The 23,957-nt window shown below is 46.4% G+C and overlaps 4 protein-coding genes across 5 annotated transcripts in view; 2 read left to right on the top strand and 2 right to left on the bottom strand.

Moving 5' to 3' along the window:
• The window catches only part of LOC130701392 (tyrosine-protein phosphatase Lar-like), a 22,465-nt gene extending 4,136 nt beyond the window's left edge, over window positions 1-18,329 (top strand). The window contains exons 4-17 of the mRNA XM_059497309.1: window positions 4,214-4,414; window positions 5,087-5,197; window positions 5,360-5,632; window positions 5,787-6,077; window positions 6,311-6,334; window positions 7,226-7,326; window positions 7,575-7,904; window positions 8,010-8,160; window positions 9,191-9,502; window positions 10,155-10,166; window positions 12,497-12,636; window positions 12,709-14,529; window positions 14,632-16,827; window positions 16,949-18,329. Coding sequence (XP_059353292.1) covers window positions 4,214-4,414; window positions 5,087-5,197; window positions 5,360-5,632; window positions 5,787-6,077; window positions 6,311-6,334; window positions 7,226-7,326; window positions 7,575-7,904; window positions 8,010-8,160; window positions 9,191-9,502; window positions 10,155-10,166; window positions 12,497-12,636; window positions 12,709-14,529; window positions 14,632-16,827; window positions 16,949-17,023 — 6,038 coding nt within the window. The 3' untranslated portion in view covers window positions 17,024-18,329. The remainder of the gene's footprint in view (window positions 1-4,213; window positions 4,415-5,086; window positions 5,198-5,359; window positions 5,633-5,786; window positions 6,078-6,310; window positions 6,335-7,225; window positions 7,327-7,574; window positions 7,905-8,009; window positions 8,161-9,190; window positions 9,503-10,154; window positions 10,167-12,496; window positions 12,637-12,708; window positions 14,530-14,631; window positions 16,828-16,948) is intronic.
• Window positions 9,185-23,300, top strand: LOC130701425 (islet cell autoantigen 1-like). Of its 2 annotated transcripts, none has more exons than XM_057523403.1 (9): window positions 9,185-9,194; window positions 20,961-21,081; window positions 21,146-21,408; window positions 21,489-21,649; window positions 21,731-21,815; window positions 21,880-22,149; window positions 22,222-22,315; window positions 22,375-22,954; window positions 23,020-23,300. In XM_057523403.1, the coding sequence occupies exons 2-9, from the start codon at window positions 21,071-21,073 to the stop codon at window positions 23,131-23,133; spliced, it is 1,578 nt and encodes a 525-aa protein (XP_057379386.1). In that variant the 5' UTR covers window positions 9,185-9,194; window positions 20,961-21,070; the 3' UTR covers window positions 23,134-23,300. The 2 variants fall into 2 exon arrangements, with proteins under 2 accessions (XP_057379386.1, XP_057379385.1); XM_057523402.1 differs by lacking the exon at window positions 9,185-9,194 and adding an exon at window positions 20,774-20,900 and having other exon boundaries at window positions 20,957-21,081.
• LOC130701420 (protein let-418-like) lies at window positions 18,263-20,563 on the bottom strand. Its single transcript, XM_057523394.2, has 6 exons — window positions 20,066-20,563; window positions 19,668-19,989; window positions 19,321-19,594; window positions 19,126-19,238; window positions 18,662-19,060; window positions 18,263-18,589 (listed from the first exon to the last, which is right to left on the bottom strand). Exons 1-6 carry the CDS (start codon window positions 20,464-20,466, stop codon window positions 18,449-18,451), a joined length of 1,650 nt encoding a protein of 549 aa, XP_057379377.1. The 5' UTR covers window positions 20,467-20,563; the 3' UTR covers window positions 18,263-18,448.
• Window positions 23,197-23,957, bottom strand: LOC130701463 (RNA polymerase II transcriptional coactivator-like). Its single transcript, XM_057523445.1, has 3 exons — window positions 23,759-23,957; window positions 23,540-23,692; window positions 23,197-23,465 (listed from the first exon to the last, which is right to left on the bottom strand). Exons 1-3 carry the CDS (start codon window positions 23,840-23,842, stop codon window positions 23,325-23,327), a joined length of 378 nt encoding a protein of 125 aa, XP_057379428.1. The 5' UTR covers window positions 23,843-23,957; the 3' UTR covers window positions 23,197-23,324.

Here is a 23,957-nt window from a genome sequence, read left to right as displayed (position 1 = left end):
ATTTTGTTCATGTTTCCCCTTGAAATCGATTTCTTAACTTTGGGCTAGAAAATATGTCATTCCTCTCGTTGCTCTTCATCGTTTTCTTTTCACACCGGAAATTGTTTTTTTTTTGTTTTGTTTTTTTCTTTCTTTTTTCTGTGTGTGTGTGTGGGGTGGGGGCGTTGTCGCGGTGCACGCCGACGTTTCGCTCCTTGCTCTCTGTTGCCGTCGGCCTGTTTGGCATATCAATAGCCAGTGAAGCGACGAGCGAAGCACTAAAGCTCAACAACACAAACAAATCCCTCGCGAAAGACGAACGGAAAATAAAAAAAAAAGGGCAAAAACAATAGAGAAACGAAAGGAATCCATACGTTAAGGAAGAGTATCAATATGAGAATAGGTAGAAAGCGCATCACGCAGCCATTTTTTTTTTTTTTTTTTTTCGTTTTCGGTTGGTGGGGGGAGGCACGTCTTTGTCGAACGCGTGCACTTGATATACGATAGGATGCCGATAGGATTTCGATTGGAGTGCAGTGCAGCTTCAGCCGAGGAAGAGGATCACGTGGCCAGATGGATGCAAGTAGGGAGGGGGGAGGCAGCCAGATGGATGCATGAGGATTGAAAGAGATTCATTGTGTATATAGAGACTGGGATGGATGTGGATGGTGGAAGAGGGAGGACTCGTTTGGCCGTGCGAGAGTGGCAAAGACTAGAGACGACAGTGAATGTCGACGCCAATAAAACTGAGACTCGCCTCTAAGACTATTTGATGTCGATCGAAGAGAGTAGCGCACCCATTGCAGAGTAGGACTCGTCAGCAATGGCCAACAGTCGCATCAGCCTAAGAAAAAAAAAAAAAAAAAAAAAAATAGTCGAGACACACGCCGACAGGGAGACGGCCAGAAAAGAGGATCCTTAAAAAAAATAAGAGAGGGACGAGGAGGAGCAACGTGTGCAGCACAAGGAGAATTTGAAACACTTGGGGGGGGGGGGGGGGGGGGGGAAAGACACTTGATCTTGTTGTAATACTCTGCCAGTTTCATCTTGCTTTTTTTTGCTTGCCTGTTTATGTACGGGATGCCTTAGGGGGAGGCATGGAGTAGTGGGTGTTTGCGACGAGGAGGTTATGTGATGGGTGACAGACGGCAGAGTCGTACGTGCGGATGTGTCTTGTCCCGCGCCGTGAACGAGGCAGCACCAGGCAGAGATGACTGTCACTAACGATGGGGATCGTTTAAAAAGCCAAAATCCTCGTCGAGTCAGAAAAAATCGGTGCCATTTCTATATAGGACACAACGCATTGAATATGATGTGCTGCGTCGACTCTATTCCCCCCCCGCCCCCCCCTCTTTTTTCTTATTTTATTTTGGCCTATCGTCGTCCTTCTTTTGGGATACCATACGACGTCGTCATTGCACCCGTCGCTATAATCGTAATCATAATACGAGCAATAATCATAAACGAGGGCCGGGCAAAAGCACATGCATGGGACTAGACGGGCGGCAATATGAGGCGAGATTCTTTGCTGGCTTTTGCGGTTAGCGTCCAGCTGCCGGTCGAGTTTGCAATGCCATTGTTTATAGATGTAGAGATGGATTCAAGTGGCTGTTGCTGCACAGAATCAAAGATGAGGCAGCCTCTGCTGGCAAATGGGACGGCCTGCGGCTGAAATCTCTATATGGCAATGTCACTCTTTTTATTCGTTGGTTGGTTGGTTGGTTGGTTGGTTGGTTGGTTGGTTGGTTGGTTGGTTGGTTGGTTGGTTGGTTGGTTGGTTGGTACCTCGTCACCGCAAAGCAGGGCGATAAAGCATCGAATGAAGAATGAGAAACTGTGAACAACGGCACACCGCGTACGGCTTGACGTTGTGAGACGGCCGTTGTCAGGACGACCGACTCTTGCAATCATCTGCCGTTCCATCTACCATCAACCGTTGATGTAATCATAGATTTTTATGGACTTTTTCACGCACGCACACAAAGAGAGACTATCAAATATAGCAGCTGGGTTCCCCCCCCCCCCTCCTTTGCTAACCGTGGTCCCCTTTGCCGAAGAAGAAGTGTTTTCCCATCTCTTTCCAGTCGCCCATTCTTCTCCGCTGTGTGTGTAGGCCGAGTGGATCGTTTTGCCGAAATGCAGACGGGGCCGATCATCGATGGATCATGTGGATGGGGGGGGGAATGAAAAAATACGACCCGTCGTCAGAGGAAAACGGGCCGGATTCCTAGCTTTACCGTTGCAAATGCTCTGGCCCTCCCTACCTCGCTTGCCGCATGTATAAGAAGAAGAAGAAGAAGAAGAAGAAGAAGAAGAAAGAGAAAAGAAACAAGTGAGCGTAGAAGATGAGAAGCCATTTTTATTTCCTATTTCTTTTCCTTATTTGATCCTCTTGTCATCGAGCGCAAGCTTTATTGCCCAGCTCCCCCCCTTCTTTCTGGCCGCACGACACAGACACACACAATGGCTTTTCTTGCTTCCCTTCTGCCTCTGGCTAATCTAATCATCACTAGCAGCAGTATAGATTGCCTCCTCTCACTACCTCCCCACCTCTTTTATTTTTATTATTATTATTTTTTTTTTATATACCCTCGTATCGTTCATCTATCGGCATCCTTTAGCCCAAGGAACCAACACAGTGATGCATTTTTTCGTTTTCTTTTTTTATGGTTGATGTTGTTGGGTTTTTTTTTTTTTTTTTTTTCGAAATTCGCGCTCAATTTTCCTCGAATGCCGCATTAAATGGAAAAAAAAAAAGAAAAAAAAAAAGAAAAAGAGAAATAGCAATTGAAGAATGAGCCGAATAATATTCAAATGAGACCGACCATTAAAATATCGGCTTGCCATCCGGAAAACGGTGACGTGGTAGGGCCGCATTTCCACCCTTTTTTCTTTTCAATTTTTCTTGCTGGTTCCTTGTCCATCCGACTTAAGGCGCGTCCCTCGTTATTCCTCTTCTTTTTTTTTTCGGAGGGGAAATTTTTCTAGACGCAAGGCAATGGAAAAGAGAAAGAGGCCAAATGCTTGTTCACCATCAAAGTTGGGAGCACGTGTAATGATCTCTTTCCCCCTTTTTGTGTGTGTGTGTGTGCGCGTGTGTGCGCGCATATTTGATACACCGTCAGATAGGCAACGTCACCATCAGCGCCACCTTCTCTTTTTTTTTTTTTTCTCTCTCTCAGCCGTCCGATTGTCGTCCGTTATGGTCTTGCTTCGTTCCTTTTCTTTATATCTTGTAGATGTTTCTTGAAGATTTTGCGCCTTTAAATCGCGTGTGTAGGAGACGGATGAGGAGGAAGCGGAGACAGAAAATCGCTGACTCGGGTTGTCGCCGTCATCCGAGCGTGAAATGCTTGACGGGTCAGACACACACACACCGACACCCGCAGCGATACACGCACCATGGGATAGAACAAGCTTCTCTCCTTTTTTTTTTTTTTTTTTTTTTTTTTTATCATCCCCCCCCCCCCTCCTCATTGCAAACATCCCCCGAAAGCAGGCCGTCCTCCTTCCCGTCTTCCTCCCCCCGTTCTCTTTTTTTTTTTTTTTTTTTTTTTTTATTTGCGTGAGGCGCGTCGCGGCTCAATCGTGGCCAGCTAAGCAATATATTATTGCATTGCTTGCTGTCTACAGATAAAATATAGAAGGAAAAAAAAAAAGAAATCAAAGAAAAATGGGAACGAGCCAATGGACAGGGAGAGGGAGGCCATGGGCCAGTTGCTAGCCTCCGTCCAGCTGTCCGAGTTCATGTCGGCCACAAGCAGCGCGCGCGAAGGGGGGCGTAGTCCAATTGCCAAGTATCGAATCGTTTGGCCGACACCATCATCATGACGCGGCGTTTCCATTTTTTTTTTTTTCTTTTTCTTTCGTCGTCTTTTGACGTGTCGCTGTAACTCGCATCTTTTCCCCTTACTTTATTTCAAAAAGATGATGAGCCTCTATTTGGCCCCTTTCTTTTTTTCGGATTCGTTTTCTCGGATTCGTTTTCTCGGATACGTCCCGGGCAATCTTGTGATGCGATGGCCTAAACATCAACTGACCAATTAGCCAGCGCTGATTGCTTCTTAAATAGGCATTGAATGCCATTGGGTTTGTTTTTTTGTTTTTGTTTTTGTTTTTTTTTTTTTTTTTTTTTTTTTATATTATAAATATATAGTCCTTCCGCTATCGTTATGATTGACTTGGCGTGACGCATCTAATTGTTTATTTGTTTGCATTGCATTTGAAAAAACAGAGACGGACTTGCCTTCGGGTTTTCCGCGAATCACTTCTTGGCCGGCCCAACTGCCCGTGGTGGAAAAGGGTCGGACGCATCTGCTCGAGTGCGGCGCTTCAGGCATTCCGGAGCCGTCCATCTCGTGGATCCGCGATATGGTGCCCGTCAATCTGTCGAATCCTCGCTACCAACAACTCGCCTCCGACTCGAAATCCAAAGGTACGCTTTCCGCCTTTCCGCCTTTCCTCCTTTCCGCCTTTCCGCTTTTCCGCTTCAACGTGGCATCGGGAGTAGAAAGACGCGAGTGGGCCTTTGACGTGGTCCCTTGAAATCGACGTTTTCAAAGCCCGGCATACATGTTGGATGGCCCTTACTCATAGCCAAAAGAGCTAACGTACAACCGTCAAGTTTGACGAGGAGCCGGTCGACTTGCTAACCAACCGCTACATGATTCGATGACTGATGGTTCAACTTTGTAGCCCCTCCTTCCTTACCTCCCTCTTCTTTTTTTTTTTTTTCAGGGGGGGGGGGGGGGGGGGAAACCCTTATTCGGATGAGTGACTTTGCGTGTATGTCGATGTTGTGTGCGAAGCAACGGCCGTCTGCCAATGACGTGATTGATTCCCGTTCTTGTGGAAATCGTTTTCCACTTTGCGGTTTTCGAACGACGCACCGATAGCCCCAAGCGAATGCAACTCGGCCACGGAACTCGGCTTTTTTTTTTTTTTTTTTTTTTTTCGCTTCAAAGACGATCGATTCATTTGATTATGGGGGCGCACATTTTTCCTGCTGCTTGCATTGACTTTTTCATCTCTTTCAACTCGATTTGTTTTCATCGACAAGTTGATAGTTTGTCATTTTGGATATTTGTTGGTACGAAAAAAACCACAGGTTCACTGCAGATCATCAACAGCGAAGAAGAGGACCAAGGCAAGTACGAGTGCGTTGCCGAGAATTCGCTCGGCATTGAAATATCGAACGTATCGACGCTGCACGTCCGAGGTGAGGCTTTTCTTTCTTTCTTTCTTTCTTTCCTACTTTCCTTCCGATTGACGTTCACTTGAAAATTGATTGTAAACAAAACAAAACAAAACAAAACAAAACAAAACAAAACAAAACAAAACAAAACAAAACAAAACAAAACAAACTAAAAATGTGAAACAGTTCGCCGAGTGCCTCCTTACTTTTCGATGCCACTGCAGTCGATCCACGAAGTCAAGCCGGGCTCGTCGCTCAACATTACATGCGTCGCCGGAGGTTCGCCTATGCCGTACGTCAAGTGGCGCAAAGGCCTGGAGGATTTGGAGCCGGAGCATTCGCTGCCCATCGGTCGCAACATCCTCGTCCTCGAGGACATCCAAGAGTCGGCCAATTACACTTGCGTCGCTTCCAGCAAGCTGGGCCAAGTGGAGAACACCACTTTTGTCAGAGTCGAAGGTATTCATCTCTCTTCCCTTTTGCCTTTCACTCTTTGGCTTTGCTTCAACTGACGGCCCACTTTTTTTTTATTGTTTTTTTATTTTTTGTATATGCCCACCTGAACTTGAATGAACAATCGGGGGAAAACAAAAAAAAACAAAAACAAAAACAGAGCTGCCCTACGCGCCCTCCAACGTTCGCATCTCGGAGATAACGGCCACTTCAGTGCACATCAGTTGGCATTACGACGGGCCGCCTAGCGAGGCCGTCGAGTTCGTCATCCAGTACAAACCCAAACTGGCTCCAACGGCGGACCATTCGGAAGTTGTCGGACTCAAAACCAACTACTACACGGTCCAGAATCTCAATCCGTTCACCGAGTATGAATTCTACGTGGTGGCCGTCAGCGCCATCGGCCGCGGTTTGGCCAGCACGGCCACTTTTGTCACCACCGGAGAAACAGGTACAAACGCTAATTGGGTCTAGGTGCGCCGTCGTGCGCGTGTCAGTGTGCACAAGTCGAAGCATTCCGTTCAATCGTCTCATTGGCTTGTGCAAAAACTTTGCAATTTTAACTTCCCGTTTGTCTCGATTAACCGATTAACTGATTAACCGACCAAATCATTTTTGGGTGCATTTGCCCCCCTCCCCTCGTTTTGCGGCTCTCTCGCTCTCTCTAATCGATCCGCTTTGAAGCCGATCCCACGTACGGAGGACCAAGTAAGTTCCTAATTGGAATAACACATCCACCCGTTTATCAGTCGTACACCAGTTTCGTAGCTTTGCCGTTTTTTTTGGTTTTTTTTTTTTTTTTTTTTTTTCCCCCTGTAGAGATGGCCAACTTTTTCGTTCTTTTTTTTTTTTTTTTTCCTATTTCTTTTTAGCATTTTCTCTTCAACTTTTCATTGGCGTTTGAATGAAAACATTTTTTGGGGCAAGGCATCGCCTCACCCTACCTCAGTTTAGCCTTGTCTTGATGGTGATTATGATTTCATTTTTGATTGTTACATAGAATGAAGGGGGGGGGGGGAAACAGAATAGAGAGAAGTGGTGAAAAAAAAAAAAAAAAAAGAAGAGATGAAAGAAAATGGGAAAAAGTTGGGCCACTCGAGGAAGACGACGACCTACTCGACTTGCTCGAGTGCTTGCCTCGTTAACTTTCATTTCTTCTTTGCCGCTTGTTTTCTGCGTACTTTATAGCCCACCTTACATTTTTTAGCTCTTTGTTTTTCTTTCTTTTTTTTTTTTTTAAGTTTAAGTTTAAGAACATCTTTTGTTACAACAACAGTTTTTTTTTTTTTTTTTTGTTTTCGCTTTGACTTTTGTTGGTTCAAATTTGGTTTTTCTTTTGTATGTCGCGTTCCATTTAGTTTTAGTTTCGGTTTTTCGTCTTGTTATTCGATCGGCCCCCCCCCCCTTTTTTTTTTTTTTTTTTGTTTTCTGGCTGTTGTTGTTCTCATTGATTTTGGTGTGATTCTCATTTGATGATGCTTTGCAGACTGGCTGTAGCAGCCAGAAAATGGGAAGGAGGAGTTTTTGGTTTTTTACCTCCGTCTCAAATAGATGATGATGATGATGACGTTGTTTAATGTTTTGCTGCTTGTTGTCTAGAACCGGGAACGGCGCCGAAAAACGTTCAAGTGCGACCTTTAAGCTCGACGACGATGCTGATCCAATGGGAAGAGCCGGACACGCCCAACGGCCAAGTCATCGTAAGTGTGCCCGTCCCACCATCATCCATTTCTCTTTCTTGTTTTTTTTTTTTTTTTTTTTTTTTTTTTTTTTTTTTTTTTGGACGGGTTAGTTCATTCTAAAAGGGGGGGGGGGGGCTGGCTTTCCTAATTTCAGAAAAAAAAAAAAATGTCGAATCCTTTGTTGTTGTTGTTGTTGTTGTTGTTTGTTTTCTGTTTGCTTGACCCGGCGTTTAAAAAAAAAAAAATAAATAAATAAATGACCGCAGGGATACAAAGTGTTTTACACGACCAATCCCGGACTTCCGATCGCGTCGTGGGACTCGCAGGTGGTCGACCATAATCTGCTGACGACCATCAGCGATTTGACTCCGCACACGATCTACACGATCCGCGTCCAGGCCGAAACGAGCGTCGGAAGTGGACCGCTGTCGACGCCCGTCCAGGTCAAGACGCAGCACGGCGTTCCGAGCCAACCGACCGGACTGAGGGCCATCGACGTCTCGGCAACGTCCGTCTCGCTCGAATGGGCCAGGCCTCACCACACGGGCGAAAATGTCAACAGTTACGAGCTCTACTGGAACGACACGTTCACCAAGGTAGTTTACGACCTTACGTTTGCCTACATTTTTGCCTATTGGCATTTCTATGGCCGGCCATTTCACCGTGTCGCTTTTCTTTTTTCTCGTTTGTGGCTCGATCAGGAGAAACATCACCGGTCGTTGCCCGTCAGTGAAACGTACGTCCTCAACGGCTTGCAGCCCAACACGCTCTATTACATTTGGCTGGCGGCCAAATCGAAACGCGGCGAAGGGGCCACTACGCCACCCATTCCCGTACGCACCGACCAATACGGTAGGTCTTCCATCTTTTTTCCTCATTTTATTTTATTTTTTTTTTTTTGGAAAGAAACAAGAGACAAAAAAAAAAAGAGGGGGTTTCAACTAGTGTCCACTCTCTCGCGCTCGAAACAGTCCCCTCCCTTTCCGTCCCCCACCGCCCGCCGTGCTCCTCCACTTGTCTCGTTTCAAACGCTAATCGACGCCTTGAACAAATAACAATCGACCGTGTCAAGACGCGTCGTGATTGAATGTTCGTGTCAACGAGTCAACCATCGTCGAGGTGGTTGTTGTTCTTCGTGTTCTTGTTGTTGTTGTTGTGTCGTCGTGCTCGTAACAAGCCACCGAAAGCATAAAAAAACAAAAAAAAAAAAAAAACAAAAAAAAAGGTAAGTGACGCAAGCAGGCACATCACTTGCACAGAACGATGCCACACACTCGTTTGTATTTCCTTCTCGATATGCTCTCTCTCTCTCTCTCTCGTTGCATCATCGCACTTTTCAGTTTTGCAAATTCAATTTGATTTTTTTTTTTTTTTTTTTTTTGACTTGTAACAGCGTTTTTGTTCCATTATGATTTTGACATTTGATGGCCAAGAACTCGTTGGTTATCGATCCGTATGTCGGGCTAAGTGAGGCCATTAACAATTGGCTGCGCTATATGCATGTAACGTACGCTAACCAATCGATGCTATCGATTGGATGCTAGCACTTGACGTAAGGCAAGCTATTTTAATTCGATAGGCTACCTTTAAGATTAAGAAGCACTGACCCGACTTTCATCGCCCTTTATATCATTTCATTCCATACCATATATTTATTTGATTTGATTTGATTTTTTTTTTTTTTTCGATTCGTTGAATTATTTCGCCCGTTTCAGTTGACAAGTCATTTAACGTTTCCATCGTGTTTTCTTTTATTTTTCTCCACCCATCCCGTTCGGTTTTTTGTTTGTTTTTTTTTTGTTGTTGTTGCGTCAACATTATAAAAACAAAAACCAACCTTGAAATGAACGGGAAATGAAAAAAAAAAAAAAAAACAAAACAGTTCCGACAGCGCCGCCGCAAAACGTTCGGGCCGAGCCGGAGGACAGCAGCTCGGTGCGCGTTGTGTGGAGCCCTCCGCCCGTGGACAAACAAAACGGGCACATATCGCACTACAAGCTGTACTACGTCGAAGCCACAAGGCCCGACAAGGAGGCCATCGAAATGATGCTCAAAAGTCCATTGCAAGGCGGCACCGAGTTCAAACTGGAGGAGCTCAAGAAATGGACCCAATATCGCATTTGGCTTCTGGCCGGCACCGTCGTCGGTGATGGGCCTCCCTCCGAGTCCATCACCGTCCGAACCCAGGAAGATGGTACGTTCAAATTCTCTAGACATGTGTCGCTAATTCTTACAAATGCTCATCGCCTTAACATCACTACTAACATCGCCTTTAACGTTACGACTATTGATTTGATGACGACACGATTTTCCAACTGTCAGCCGATTAGATGACCCTTTCTTTTGCTGTGCTCTTAACAACTCATTTGATTGAACTAAAAAAAAAAAAAAATGGTGCTTAAGATTTTAAAGGAAATTTCCTTCCTGTGTGACTCTTCTTCTTCTTCTTCTTCTTCTTCTTCTTCTTCTTTTTCTTCTTCTTCTTTTAATCGCACTTTGTTGGACAACATGTTGGAGAAAAACGGGCCAATGTCTTTCACTTCCGTGTCTCTATCCTCTTGTTTTAAGATATTCAGTGAATTTCGTTAAGAGTTAAGTGGGCTGTGCGACGCAATTCGATTGCGTCGCACACAGTGATGATGCAGTCAATCGATTTGCCTTGTGTCTTTCTTTCTGTCTCTCTCACTCTTTGTCTCTTTTTTTTTTTTTTTCTTTTTTTGTGGCCGTTTTTACGCTGCCTCTTCTATTGGGTCGTACGCACTTGGTTTATAACACGCGTTTATCTAAACCGATGCCATATTCGCACACACATGTCGCAATGCAAAAAAAATCACACAAAATCACAGACTCCGTCATTGGTACAGTGCCTCTTTTCATTTTAATGCCTTCTCAGCCGTCGTCTGTTACCTTGAAAAAAAAAAACAACAACAAATAATTCTCTCATTTTGGTTTAGTTTGGTTTTGAAAATTTCATTCGTTTGAATTGAAAATTGTCGTAATGATTGGGTGTGCACTAGCGGCCGCTATCGCTAATTCTTTTCACATTTAGATGACTATTCTTGTGTTTTTCCACTTTCTAGTTATCCGTCTTGTTTTCCTTCTTTCCGTATCTCTCTCTCTCTCTCTTTTATTCACTCTCTCTATTTATTATTATTATTATTATTTTTTTTTTTTTTTTTTATCTCATCTGGTTGGATTATGTCTCGCACTCATTGTCTCGTTTTCCATTTTGCCACCGTTCCTTTTCGTTTCCCTTTGAGTGTTTCGCTCGAGTCTTCAACTCTTTCCTGTCTGTTTCTCTTACTCTCTCTCTTACTCACTTACTCTCTCACTTACTCTCTCACCTGTCTTTCGTTTTCGTCTGGCGCACTTTCTTAGTCTGTCAGTGACACTCTTTTCGTCATCTACTTCTTCCCCGTCATTTTGCCTTTTGTTTTTCAACTGTGTTTTGCTAGTGCAATTCCTCATCCACACACCTTGGGCACATCCTAATCCCCACACGTCACCTCACGCACTTCCGGCACTCTCCCCCTCACGGTTCAATTTACAATTGATCAGCCTTACGTCACGCGGGGTAAGAAGATATGCGCTCTACATTCGCATATCAATCGCATCACAGGGACCATTTTTTTTTTTTTTTTTTTTTTTTTTTTAGAAAATATTTCTTTTTCAAATGTTCGTTTGCGTCTGATCTCTTGGCACTTTTATCACTCACGTCTCAGTCTGCGTTGCTGCACCACTTTGATCTCACGTATCATATCACCATTTTCTTTTTCAATTTATATCTCGTTTTTTTTTTTTTCTGGAAAATTCACTTTTAAAAATCAGCACCGACACCTATTTAACTGGTTCTATCGCACCCTTTCTTTTTTTCTTTTTTCTCTCTCTTTTTCAATATTATCATCACGTTTTCTCATTTCTTGAACGTTCCACTCGCGCACACATGCACACACACACACACACACATCTTAGGCGCTTGTATTGCGGCTGCTTCCGGCAGATGGCGAGTAAGTAATCAATAGATGTAATAACACGAGAGCGCGTCCTTCAAAAAAAAAAAAAACACAAAAAAAAATATGAAACTCTTTCCTCTCCCTGTTCCCCCGCCGCTCTCTTCCTATCAACACACACAGACACATGCGCGCACCAGGTCGAGCTCTACGACAAACACGACGGCGATTATGTCGTGTACTTTGTCGTCGTCTTCCTCGACTCCTTTTCCCATTTTTCATTTTCGTCTGTTTATTTGATTTTTTTTTTAAATTTATTTATTTACCCGCGTTCGTTCCGCTTTTGCCGAATGGAAGACGTCGAATGGCTCTTGCCACGCCTTAGCCAATTGTATTTGATTTGTTTTTGATGTCTTGCATATTAAAAAAAAAAAAATATTCAGTCCTAGTGCCATTTTGGAAAGTGTTGGGTGGGCCAGTGTAGCGCTGCGCGGTAGTGGCTTTCATTGAGTTGGCTAGAAATGCGCGTTGCTCTTTGCGACAGGAAACGGATCAATTTGGACGGGAGGAGCGATGAATCATCGAGACGGAAAGTAGCGTGTGGTGACTCTACTCTCCTTTTCCATTTTCAAATTGAGACCAGATTCAATGATCTGGTCGTTGGGGTGGGGGGGGGGTCAATCAAAATAGGCAATAGAGGGACACATCAATGTCGTGAACCACGTCCAACTCCTTACACATCCTGGAGCATTCGTTTTCATTCTCTTGTTTCTTGTGTCTGTCTCGGCCAGCATAGATGCCTCATTTCCTCTCTCCCATCAAAACACATTCCAATCAATTGATTCCTGAATTTCATTTTCCCTTTTTTTCCTCCAATCCTTTCTCAAGCCTTTTTTTTTTTGTTTTTTTTTTTTTAAACCGCCACCTTCAGTCGCCCTTACAAAAAAAAAAACAAAAAAATTGGTCGTGTTATTTATTTATTTATTTTTTATTTTTTTTCTTTCGTGCGTGTGTCTTGTTTGCTGTCGTCTTGATCAACATAAAAACCCATCATTCGTTTTTCCCCCCCTCGTTTCAATTTGTGTTTCTGCGTTTTCATTCATTTCTTTTTTTTTTTTTTTTTTTTGTTTGATGTTCTGTTTTGTGTCGATGTTTTTCGTGACTCGCCATTTCATTGTGCACCGTCAACTAATGGAAATTCTTTTTGTCAAAAATTGGGGCGCGTGCCTTCGATGTAGTGCCCGGTGATCCGCAGAAAGTGACCGTCATCTCGGTCAACTCGACGTCCATCCGCGTCGAATGGAAGCCACCGGCCGAAAAGGAGCAATACGGCATCATTCGAGGCTACCAGATCCACGTCCAGGAAGTGGACGCAAAGGTCCGTTTCTTTTTCATTTTCATTTTTTATTGGAGGCCGATGGTCATCAACATCGAATTTCAAACAATTTAGGATGCCGTTGTGGGCCAACCCTTGCGCTACGACGTGGGCGTCGTCGAAGAGTACACGATCGGAGGCCTCCAACCGGACACGTCATACGCCGTTCAGGTGGCCGCATTGACCCGTAAAGGTGACGGAGCGCGATCCCCGCCCAAGAAGGTCACGACGCCGGGCGGCGTGCCCAATCGGCCGGCCGTCAATCTCAAGATCGTCAAGGAAGAGCCGACGGTGAGCGTCGAAGTCGTTTGGAGTCGGCCGACGCAGACGTACGGCGAGCTCAAAGGCTATCGATTACGCTACGGGCCCAAGGACGCGACGTCCGGCTCGCTGGCCACCGACAGCAACAACAACAACAACAACAACGTCATCGTCAACGAGTTGCTGCTGGACGGGCCGCAAGTCCAACACCGGCTCATCGAGGGGCTGGAGCGCGGGTTAGAGTACGAGTTCCGCGTGGCCGGCCGCAACCACATCGGCTACGGCCAGGAAGCCGTCCAGATCCTTCCGACTCCCGAGGGCGCCCCGTCCGGCCCTCCGACCAACATCACGTACCGGTTCCAGACGCCCGACGTGGTCGTCATCCGCTGGGACGTGCCGGCCCTGGAGCACCGCAACGGCCGCGTCACGGGCTACCTGATCCAGTTCTACAAGAAGGTGGACAACAGCGTCGTGACGGAGCGCAACGTTTCCGGCTCGGTGGGCAAGGCCGTCTTCACGTCGCTGGAGGAGAACATGGACTACGAGTTCCGCATCTACTCGCGGACCAACAAAGGTTCCGGCCCGTTCAGCGACCGCGTCCTCTTCCGGACGGAGCGCGACATTGTCCGGGCCCCGATGAGCGTCCGGGCCATGGCCACATCCTTCTCGTCGGTCGAGGTGTGGTGGGAGACGGTGCCCGGCCGCGGCAAAGTCATCGGCTACACGGTCTTTTACACGATGACGGCCGTCGACGACCTGGACGAGTGGCAGCAAAAATCGGTGCCCGTGACGGGCTCGTGCGAGCTCTCGAACCTGGAGCGCAACTCGCAGTACGCCGTGACGGTGGCTGCCCGGACCAAGTCGGGCTACGGCCGTCTCTCTGACAAGGTGACGGTGACGGTCAAGCCGGAAGACGTGCCGACCGAGTTGCGGGCCCACTCGGTCAGCACCCACTCGATGTCGTTGTCGTGGCAACAGCCGATCCGCCTCAATCCGGTCAGCTACAAAGTCACGTTCGACGCCGTCAAGGAGTTTGTCGACTCTCAGGGCATCACGCAGACGCAGGTCATCACTCCGCAGACGTCGATCCTCTCGCAGGACACGCTCTCCTTCTCCGTTAACGAGCTGTCGCCCTTTACGACCTACAACGTCAACGTCAGCGCCGTCCCGCCGGACCGATCGTACAGGCCGCCGGCTCGCATCACCGTCACCACCCAAATGGCCGCCCCTCTGCCCATGGTCAAGCCCGATTTCTACGGCGTCCTCAACGGCGAGGAGATCACCGTCATCCTGCCGCAGGCCTCGGAAGAGTACGGGCCCATTAGCCACTACTTGCTCGTCGTCGTCCCCGAAGACAAACGGACCGAGCACAAACAGCCCGACCAGTTTATGAACAGCGACTTGATGCCGGGCGTTGGCGGTGGTGGTCAGCAAGGCGGTGGTGGTCAGCAAGGCGGTGGTGGTCAGCAAGGCGGTGGTGGTCAGCAAGGCGGGCAAGCTAATCTGAAAGCGGGAGCGGCAAAACCGTCGGAGGAGCGCGCACAGCCCTACGTGGCGGCCAAGTTTTTGCGACGCAACGTGCCCTACACTTTTTTGCTGGGCAACGGCCAAGAGTTTGAAGGCATGCTCAATCGGGTGAGTCTTTGAAGTCTTTTTTTTTTTTTTTTGGTTTGCATTGCAAACATTATCTTTTTGTTGTTGTTTTTTTTTTAATGCGCTTATTTTGCTGGAAACTAGAAACTGGACAAGATGATGCGCTACCGCGTCTTCCTGCGGGCCGTCGTCGACACGCCGCACAAGCACCTCTACACTTCCAGCCCGTTTTCCGATTACCTGGCGCTGGACATGCGTGAAGCGCCGGCCGGCGAGCTGCCGCAGCGGCCCAATCCCAACGTGGGCAACGTCGACTCGTCCTACGTCCCCGTCCCCGACACGGAAGAGGCCGGCCTCCTCTGGATCGCCCTGGCCGCGTCGGGCGTCGTTTTCGTCGTGCTGCTCGTCATCGTCGTGGCCGTCTGCTCGCGCAAGCGTCGCCGCTCGCCCAAATCGTCGGACCACTCGTCCGTCACCAAGCCGCTGATGGGCGGAGGCGTCGGTGGCCTGGCCGACGCCTGCCTGTCGGCCGGTGGCGGGGCCGGGGCGGGTGGGGGCGCGGGCGGGGGCGCCTCGTCGTGCGCGGCCCCCGTCAACGATCCCGTCGAATTGCGTCGATTGAACTTTCAGACGCCGGGAATGGCTTCGCATCCGCCCATCGCCATCCACGACATCGCCCTGCACATCGAGGCCCTCAAGGCCAACGACAACCTCAAGTTTTCGCAAGAGTACGAATCGATCGAAACGGGCCAGCAGTTCACCTGGGAACACTCGAACGCCGACATCAACAAGCCCAAGAACCGCTACGCCAACGTCATCGCCTACGACCACTCTCGTGTCATTTTGGAACAGGTGCCGGGCGTGCCCGGCAGCGACTACATTAACGGCAACTTTTGCGACGGCTACCGCAAGCGCGACGCCTACGTCGCCACCCAGGGACCGCTGCCCGAGTCGTTTGCCGACTTTTGGCGGATGTGCTGGGAACAGAAGACGTCGACGATCGTCATGATGACGCGGCTGGAGGAGCGGGCCCGCATCAAGTGCGACCAGTACTGGCCCAGCCGCGGATCCGACACGTACGGAGTCGTCAGCGTCATGATCACGGACGTCCAGGAGCTGGCCACCTACTGCGTCCGCACTTTCCAGCTGCACCGGCTGGGCACGAGCGAGCACCGCGAGATCAAGCAGCTGCAGTTCACGGCCTGGCCGGATCACGGCGTGCCCGACCATCCGGCCCCGTTCCTCCAGTTCCTGAAGCGAGTGCGGGCACTCAATTCGGCCGACGCCGGACCCATGATCGTCCACTGCAGCGCCGGTGTAGGCCGGACTGGAGCCTTCATCGTTATCGACTCGATGCTAGAGCGTCTGCGCTACGAGAACACAATCGACGTCTACGGTCACGTGACGGTCCTCCGCGCCCAGCGCAATTACATGGTCCAAACGGAAGACCAGTACATTTTCATTCACGACGCTCTGCTGGAGGCCGTGACGTGCGGCGACACGGAGATTCCGGCCCGCTCCCTCCACGCCCACCTCCACAACCTGTTGCAGCCGTGCGCGCGCGCCGAGGCCGGCGGCACCCTCTCCACCATGACGGGCATGCAGATGGAATTCAAGAAGCTGGCGGCCATTCGGACCCACCCGGGCCGTTTCGTCAGCGCCAGCCTGCCCGTCAACAAACCCAAGAACCGGTTGGTCAACGTGTTGCCCTACGAGTCGACGCGCGTCATTCTGCAGCCGATGCGCGGCGTCGAGGGCAGCGACTACATCAACGCCAGTTTTGTCGATGGCTACCGATACCGGAACGCCTACATCGCCACCCAAGGGCCGCTCATGGAGACGACCGAGGACTTTTGGCGCATGCTCTGGGAGCACAACTCGACAATTGTTGTGATGCTCACCAAATTGCAGGAAATGGGCCAGGAGAAATGCCACCAGTACTGGCCGTCCGACAGGTCCATTCGATACCAATACGTAGTGGTGGAGCCCGTGACGGAATACAACATGCCTCAGTACATTTTGCGCGAGTTCAAAATGACGGACGCCAGAGACGGACAGTCGCGCACCGTCCGGCAGTTCCAGTTCACCGATTGGCCGGAGGAAGGCGTGCCCAAATCGGGTGAAGGCTTTATCGAATTTCTCGGCCAAGTTCACAAGACCAAAGAGCAGTTTGGTCAAGAAGGACCAATCACTGTCCACTGTAGCGCTGGCGTCGGCCGGACCGGTGTCTTCATTACGCTCAGCATCGACTTGGAGAGGATGCAGTACGAAGGAGTCGTCGACGTGTTCCAGACGGTCCGCATATTGCGCACGCAACGTCCAGCCATGGTTCAAACCGAGGTATCCTTTCCTACTTTTTTTTTTTTTCATGTTCCTTTTCATTTCTATTGATCTCATTCGTAGAAAGTGAATTCAATTCATTTAATGTATTATTCGTCTTGTATAAAAAAAAAAAAAAAAGGACCAGTACCAGTTTTGCTACCGATCGGCTTTGGAATATCTGGGATCGTTCGATCACTACGCTGGCTGTGACTGACGTCAGGGGACACAGTGCGAGGCCGGCGGGACACCGTCACCGCCTTGGTCGCAGGCCGATTCGCGGCTTCCGGTCCCCCCGTGGCACGCCTTCACCACACCGCCACTTTCTTCGCACTGTGCCCTTCGATGATGATCGTCGTGTGGACGACAATGAAAATGACAAGAAAGGAAAAGAGATTTTTTAAACCATTCATTATTAATCTCTTTGTCTCAAACAGACACACACCCACTCGAACAATCCTCCCTTTGTTTTGTGTTGTTTTTTACCCCCTCCCCGTGGTGCACGCAAGTCTCTTTACGTTGTCGTGCGTCACTTGCTCGTTGATGACTTGGCAACTAAATTTCGGTCGCGTACGAGTCGGCCGGGCGTGAAAAGAGTCAATTTTTTTTTTTTTTGGAAATTCATGTTTCATTGCTGAAGACGGATCCGGTGGAACTGAAAATGCAACCTTCAATTGAACCGAAGATGTTCAGTTGAACGGCAGAAAATAAACGGAAAAATAATGAAGGAGAACAAACAAAAAAACAAAAAAGAAGAAAGACAACGGCACAAAAAGTCAAAATTGTGTGTCACAAAAAAAAGAAAAAAAAAGAAATGTTTTTTTGTTTTTTGACAAAATCCTACTCAAATCAAGAATGTATAATGGCGCCAATAATGTACAGGAAGACGAGATTTCTTTTGACGTGGGCAAGATTGATGATGATTGTTCCCCTGCTTTTTACTACCCATTTTTGTGCGCTTTTTACCAAGCCCCAACGTAAGTTATCAAAGGCAGCTCATTGGTTGACCGACATTCTGCCATATCATTCCTGTCATGAAAAAAAAAAAAAACGCGCTATTTTTATTTCTCCATTTTGTTTGTTTTTTTAATTGTAATTTATTTATTTCGTTGTTGTGTGACAAACACAACTGGAAGACAATTGTCTCACGTCGAGCGATTTCTCTGTACTTAAGTTGTTTTCGTTTATTTTTTTTTTAAATTCATAGTACAGCTCCCTTTGCTCATTTACGCGGCAGTGTCAATCTCATGTTTTATCATCATCGTCGTGGCCAATCATCCCATTTTTTTCTCATTGAGTTGCGCGTTCGATGTCCCTTTCCGCGATTTTTTTCCCTCCTTTTTGTATTTCATTTTCGAGAAAGTAATGTACGATTGTGTGTGTGTGTGTGTGTGTGTATCTGTCTATTCTCAGCGCGTGTGTATGTAGTCGTTTCATTCGAAACTGAACAATCGGCAGCTTTCGTATTCCTTTTATTGTAAAAGTGTGACGATGATTACAACAAGGAAGGGACGAAAAGATGATACACATTTTCCATGTCTCAATTTCTCCTTCTTTTTCCGCAACTCCTTGCACATCCACATTTTGCTACGATTTGTTTTATTGGTTTTGACGACAAGAGTCTAATAGCTTGCAGGCATACTTATGCGTAAAGTAGATCATCGCGACGCGTCTGCAGACGACGGATATGGTTGTAGATCTTGACTGCCGGGCCCAGCTTCAACCCCATGTTGACGACAATGTCGTTTCTCTTCATTAGCAACAGAGACGGACCGTCGATTTCCTGAGAATAGGAAACAATCAAAAGTTAGAATAAAACTGGCAACACCGATTTCGTTCTTGTTTGCGTCATTACATTGTGGCGCAACAACGTGGCCTGTTCTTCGAACCCCAGTCGACTAAAGTAACTCTGAACGTCCTCGGAGGTCCACTGAGAAGCGTCTGGAATGGTCGGGTCGGGGTTCGGAACGCAATCCCACTCGAACGGAGGACCCTTCAGTTCCAGTTGCCGCGTGCCAAACACCCAAGGACCGAGACTAATTGGCGCCGAGGGCTGGAACGGTGACGGTGAGATCTTATTTTCGACTTTGCCTTCTTCGGATGAACTATCTTTGACGGGAGTCTTTTCGACCGACTCGTTGGCTCGGCAGTCGTCACAAGTCCAATAACAGCCATCTGGCATTGTAGCTGGCGGAGAAGTCAAGCAAGAACGATGAAAAGTGGTGTCGCATTCGCAACACAGCAAAACCGTGTCCTGTCGGTGGTAAGAAAGAAAATGACAGTACTGATGCGAGATGCGTCCTAATAAATCAACGTTACTTGTTCTTGAACCAGTTTACAAACGCTGCAAGGGCGGCAATCGGGGCATTTCCATTCCGATTCGGGAACGCGAGGCAAAACGTCCTGGTCGAATCCCAAACATTTGGCGTGAACTGTAACAATGGGAAAATGCATCAACTAGTACACAACTCCATGCAATGAATAGCTTTTGCGAAAAAAAAAAAAAAATCGAACCATTTCGATTGCATTCTGAGCAGACGAGCATTTTCGAAGTAACGCCTCGCAAAATGACCGTATAATACTTGCAGAGGAGGCAGGCTTTGAACTCGGAATGGGAATAGCTATTAGGGGGCGATGATCCTGTTAGGAGGAACGGACTTTTGGATCGCTCCGGGGTCGTGGCGAAGCTATTGCGCAATTCTCGGTTCTTTTTGCCAGTTCCTACAGGACGACCGCGTTTCCTTGGGATAACCTCCACGTCCGATGGGTCAAACACTTTCTTGGCTCTCTGCGTCGTACAAGATCGAAACGTTTTAATAATTCGTAAACTTATCTAGAGTCAGTTGCGTATAATATCGTACCTTCATTCTTTGACCGACGCGCTCTGGACGTGGAGGAGTGGGTGGAGGAGACTTTTCCACTTTGCTAGGAACATTTTTACTCTTGTTCAACTGATTCTTTGACTTGTTCAAGTCTTCAGCTGCTCCACTAGCTTTTCTTTTGCTCTTCATGTGTTCATGCTTCCACCTACGGTCAAGATTCTTCAAAACACTTGGTGGTAAGGTGAAGGTCTCCTTGCTGATTGAAGCTATGTTGCATGCTGCAATCTCTCGTTCAATGAGATTATCAATGTACTTTCTGGAGTATCTTCCATGGTCTCTTGACTGCAGATAGCTCGCAATACTGAAACAAAAAGGCCAAATGTTAAAAGCATGAGACAAAGGAAAGCCCTGGAAAAGTATTTCTATGTATTGCACACCTTCTGATGCTGACTGCTCCTGTTTGGCTTGGCGGAGTTGGTTGATCGCAGAGGATAGCTGCTATAGCTGCTGTGACAGCAGAGCTGTAGGAAACTGGTTCAGGACTAGCATCTCTGGTCTGTTGTTGTGGTGAGCTTTCCACTGTAGAAGATGTATTTGCTGCATCCGGTCCAAGGTATTTCGCAGCATTGCGGTAGCTGGTGCGACCCTTAAATTCAACTTTAATAATGTGTTCACTATCGATGAGCTCATCGACGTCCGCGCAACACGTTACGGGATCAATGCCGTGGCGTCGGAAAGCATAATTCTTGATTCCTTCGAGATCCGGTCTAGCTTTTCTATGCTTTAAATGCTCAATTGCTTGTATCACATACTCGTATTTCTTATCCAAGGAACTCATTTCTCCCAACTACCGCGAGAATCTTGATTGAAACTAAACAACTAACAATTTAAGCGAAATTCGTTTGCGGTGAAACCAAGGCTGGGTAAAAATATGGTCTAAACAGCAACCTTATCCTCTTGGCTCGTTTTTTCTCGTCTCATCAAACGTCTTTTTGGCTCCTAGATTCTAGAACTTAAATGCAGCCTGAATCTTCGTACCTCTACAGCGATCGTGAACCCAAAATTTTCAGTCACTTCATAAAATTGTTGTACCACTTTCTGATTGAATCATTGTTAAAAAAAAGCCTCCGTCAGCCGATGACTATAGTTCCAGTGAGCACCGCTAGTCTTCAAAAGCTGAAGAGGAAGTGTCAAAACACCCACTTTCCTTTTCAACTCTCTATGTGTTTCGAAACCCCTGATTTGTAAAAAAATCTTTCGTTCTTGAAACAGGTATCTCACAAGTTTAATAAAGCATAACGTGAGCCCCAAAAATAATTCCTCTCAAGCTCTATTCCTACCAGTGGCGGATTGTACGGCTTCACTTTCCTTCTCCTGACCCTTCTCAACACCCACATAACTAAAATCAACGACTTTGTTTGCTGATGAAAATCGGATAAACCATGGCAACACAGTAAATTTCATAATAGTGTGATACTAACAAGAGCATTTGTAACACCAGTCGTATCTTTCTCTAGTGGGTATAGTGGAAACTCTTTTGATCGTTGGGTTGAACAATCAACTTTGCAAAGTGCTGGTGCTGAAAACACTATGAACAAAATGCAACACCAGTTTTGGGTAGCTAAGCAAACCATCTTAAGGCGACTTGGAAAAAAGGAAGATGACTGCGTAGTTGCCTCTGATGCTGAACTGGATGCCAAACTTGAACTATTTTTATCCATCCAAGAAACATGCTCTCAATTGTACAAAGTTGTTGAGCAATATCAGGAGAGGCTTCAAGGTAAATATAAGTGAAACAGTGTTGTGGATTAATTGCAGTATTCATTCTGTGCTTGTATCTAAACACATTTTATCTTTTAGTCCTATCCCAAGAGGAAAACACTTTTGGCCACTTTCTGCGAACAAATGGAGAACTAGACAAAACATGTGCCGGTAAAATGATGAATGCAGTTGGTAAGGCAATGATATATTCAGCTCAGCAGCGCGCAAGTTTACGGTCCCCACTGGCACGCTTATACCAAGTATGTTGTTGCAGTATGTTCTGTCACTATTGCAAATCAGAAATGGCCGTTATTTAACATATCTTCCTTTTCACGTGATAGGAAGTAGAAACTTTTTGCCAAAGAGCCGTTGAAGATACTTCCTATACTGTCAACGAAATGGAAAAGTGTCGCAATGACTATCGAGGTACAGTATGTCATTGGTTAATACATTTCTGAACAGAAATTATTATCTTCCTTATAATGACGAGGTGCGTTATTGTGGATGAAGAACGTATCCCAGGAGTTGGATCCCGATACATTCAAGCAGTTGGAAAAATTCCGTCGAGTGCAGGGCCATGTCCGTGCCAGCAAAGCCAAGTTTGATCGCCACAAGCTGGCTTGTTTGCAAAAAATCGACTTGCTTGCAGCCGCTCGTTGCAACATGTTTTCTCATGGCCTAATCGTGTACCAAGATAACACGGCCTCGTTCTGGAAGAGGACCTCAAACGCGATGACAACAGTTTCCGAAGCTTATAAAGGTTTTTCATTTCTATAGTTATCGTGTTTTGTTTATTTTTTTCTTGTTTGCTTAATCACTTTATCAATCACAGGTTATCAGCCGTACGAGTTTACTTTCGTCAAAGGATTGGCAGAAACTTCGCTGAAGCTAGCCGGTGAAAAATCCGCGTCTCCTGAGCCTAAATTGTGAGTTATCCGGTTATTTGATCGAACGTTATGTATAATCCTTTCTGTCTTTTCTCTAGTGAATTTTTCTTTGAAAGTGAATTTCATGACGAAGAAAAAGTAGATTCGTCTTGTCGGAACGAGGGTCAGAATAATGCACAAAGAGACAAACAAACCTCCAATAAGGGACGCAGTAAATCCAAAACTAACAAGCGAGATTCGTCTGAAAGCAAACCTTTGCTTGATAAAGCTCCTGAAGATCTTTTAGGGGGAGATGGAACCGATGATCTTTTAGGATTAAACCTTGGTTGCAGTACTGATTCTGATGCGCTACTGTTGGAGCTAGCATCTTTGGATTTCGGACAACCAGCATCTGTGAAGGGCGATCCTTCCCAAGGCCATACAGCTAAAAATGATCCTGGTTTTCAACAAGACCAATGTTTTCTAGCTAATTTCGATCAAGTTTTCGGATCAGCTAAAACAGATACGAAGGGAGAATGGAATTCGTACCTACCTTCGAATTTTTTGTCGAACGATTTTGTCAGTGGATCTTCGTCTAACGTACTTTCCGACACGTCTACCTCTTCTCAGCTGCTGCCATCGAGTATTTCAAAAGAAATCGGCGAAAAAAAATTTATGAATGAAAACCGTTCGAAAAAAGTAAACGTTGTTTTCTGTTATAAACAAAGAGAAAACGTTGAACTCCCTTTGTATTTTGATTGCAGGAAACAGGGAAAGACATGACTTCATGGTACAATCTATTTGCTGATCTTGATCCATTAGGAAATCCAGATGCGTTGAGCATCAACAAGAAGGAAGATGACGATCGTAATTGTTGAACAGTTTTCCAAACAAACGTTCCACATTTATCACATTTCAAATTATTCTAGTCTTTTCTGGTCTGCATGTTAACAATCATTATTGTATTGTTGGTTTCTTTGCTTTGCCACATTTCTTTTTTTCTGGATTATAATATTTTCAATGAATACACCAATGCTTTAGGAAAGTGTTCCTCAACTCTGCTTGTATTTTAAACTTCTTCCAGGGCTTTATCAACTTCTGGAATGATTGACTTCAGTTTACTCCATTGCGAGGCTGACAAACTTATTCCTTTTTTCCCTGGTAACTGCTGTCCATCTTTTTCGTAGTACTCACGAATATCAATGAATGTCTAATGAAAATGAAAAAAATTGTTCTAATAGACTGTTTACATGTCACGGTAAATTAACTGTGAAATGGTATTACTTTTCCTCTCCACGATCGAACTTTCAATACACGTTGCTTGTCCAATTGCCATGATGGCTCAACATCTCCAGGTGGATTTTGATCAGCCTTTTTTGCTGCCGCCGTAGATGTGGTCGCCATTTTTTTTGCTTCATTTTTTGGGGGTGGGTTTCTCTATAGTTAGTGAAAATAAAACATGAGTATTTCGTTCAAAGTAACTCTGTAGGGCTTTAAGCTTACGTCGTCAGGTCCACTGTCAGAAGAGCTTGACGATTTTTCATCTTCACTATTTGACACCTTCTTCCGTTTGTTAATTTTGGGCATTCTGATAAAGAATACAACTAATGATGAGATATCTAACTCAAAATTCAAGCTAATCTCTACGTAGTGCTAATGAACGTCTAGCTTGTTTAGATGGGCCTGAAATTTGGGCGCCATG

This window comes from Daphnia carinata, chromosome 10 (assembly GCF_022539665.2).
Source record: "Daphnia carinata strain CSIRO-1 chromosome 10, CSIRO_AGI_Dcar_HiC_V3, whole genome shotgun sequence".
In the NCBI taxonomy this organism is placed as follows: Eukaryota; Metazoa; Arthropoda; class Branchiopoda; order Diplostraca; family Daphniidae; genus Daphnia; species Daphnia carinata.
The sequence above is the reverse complement of the archived record's forward strand: the minus strand, read 5'-3'. Positions and strand labels throughout refer to the sequence as shown.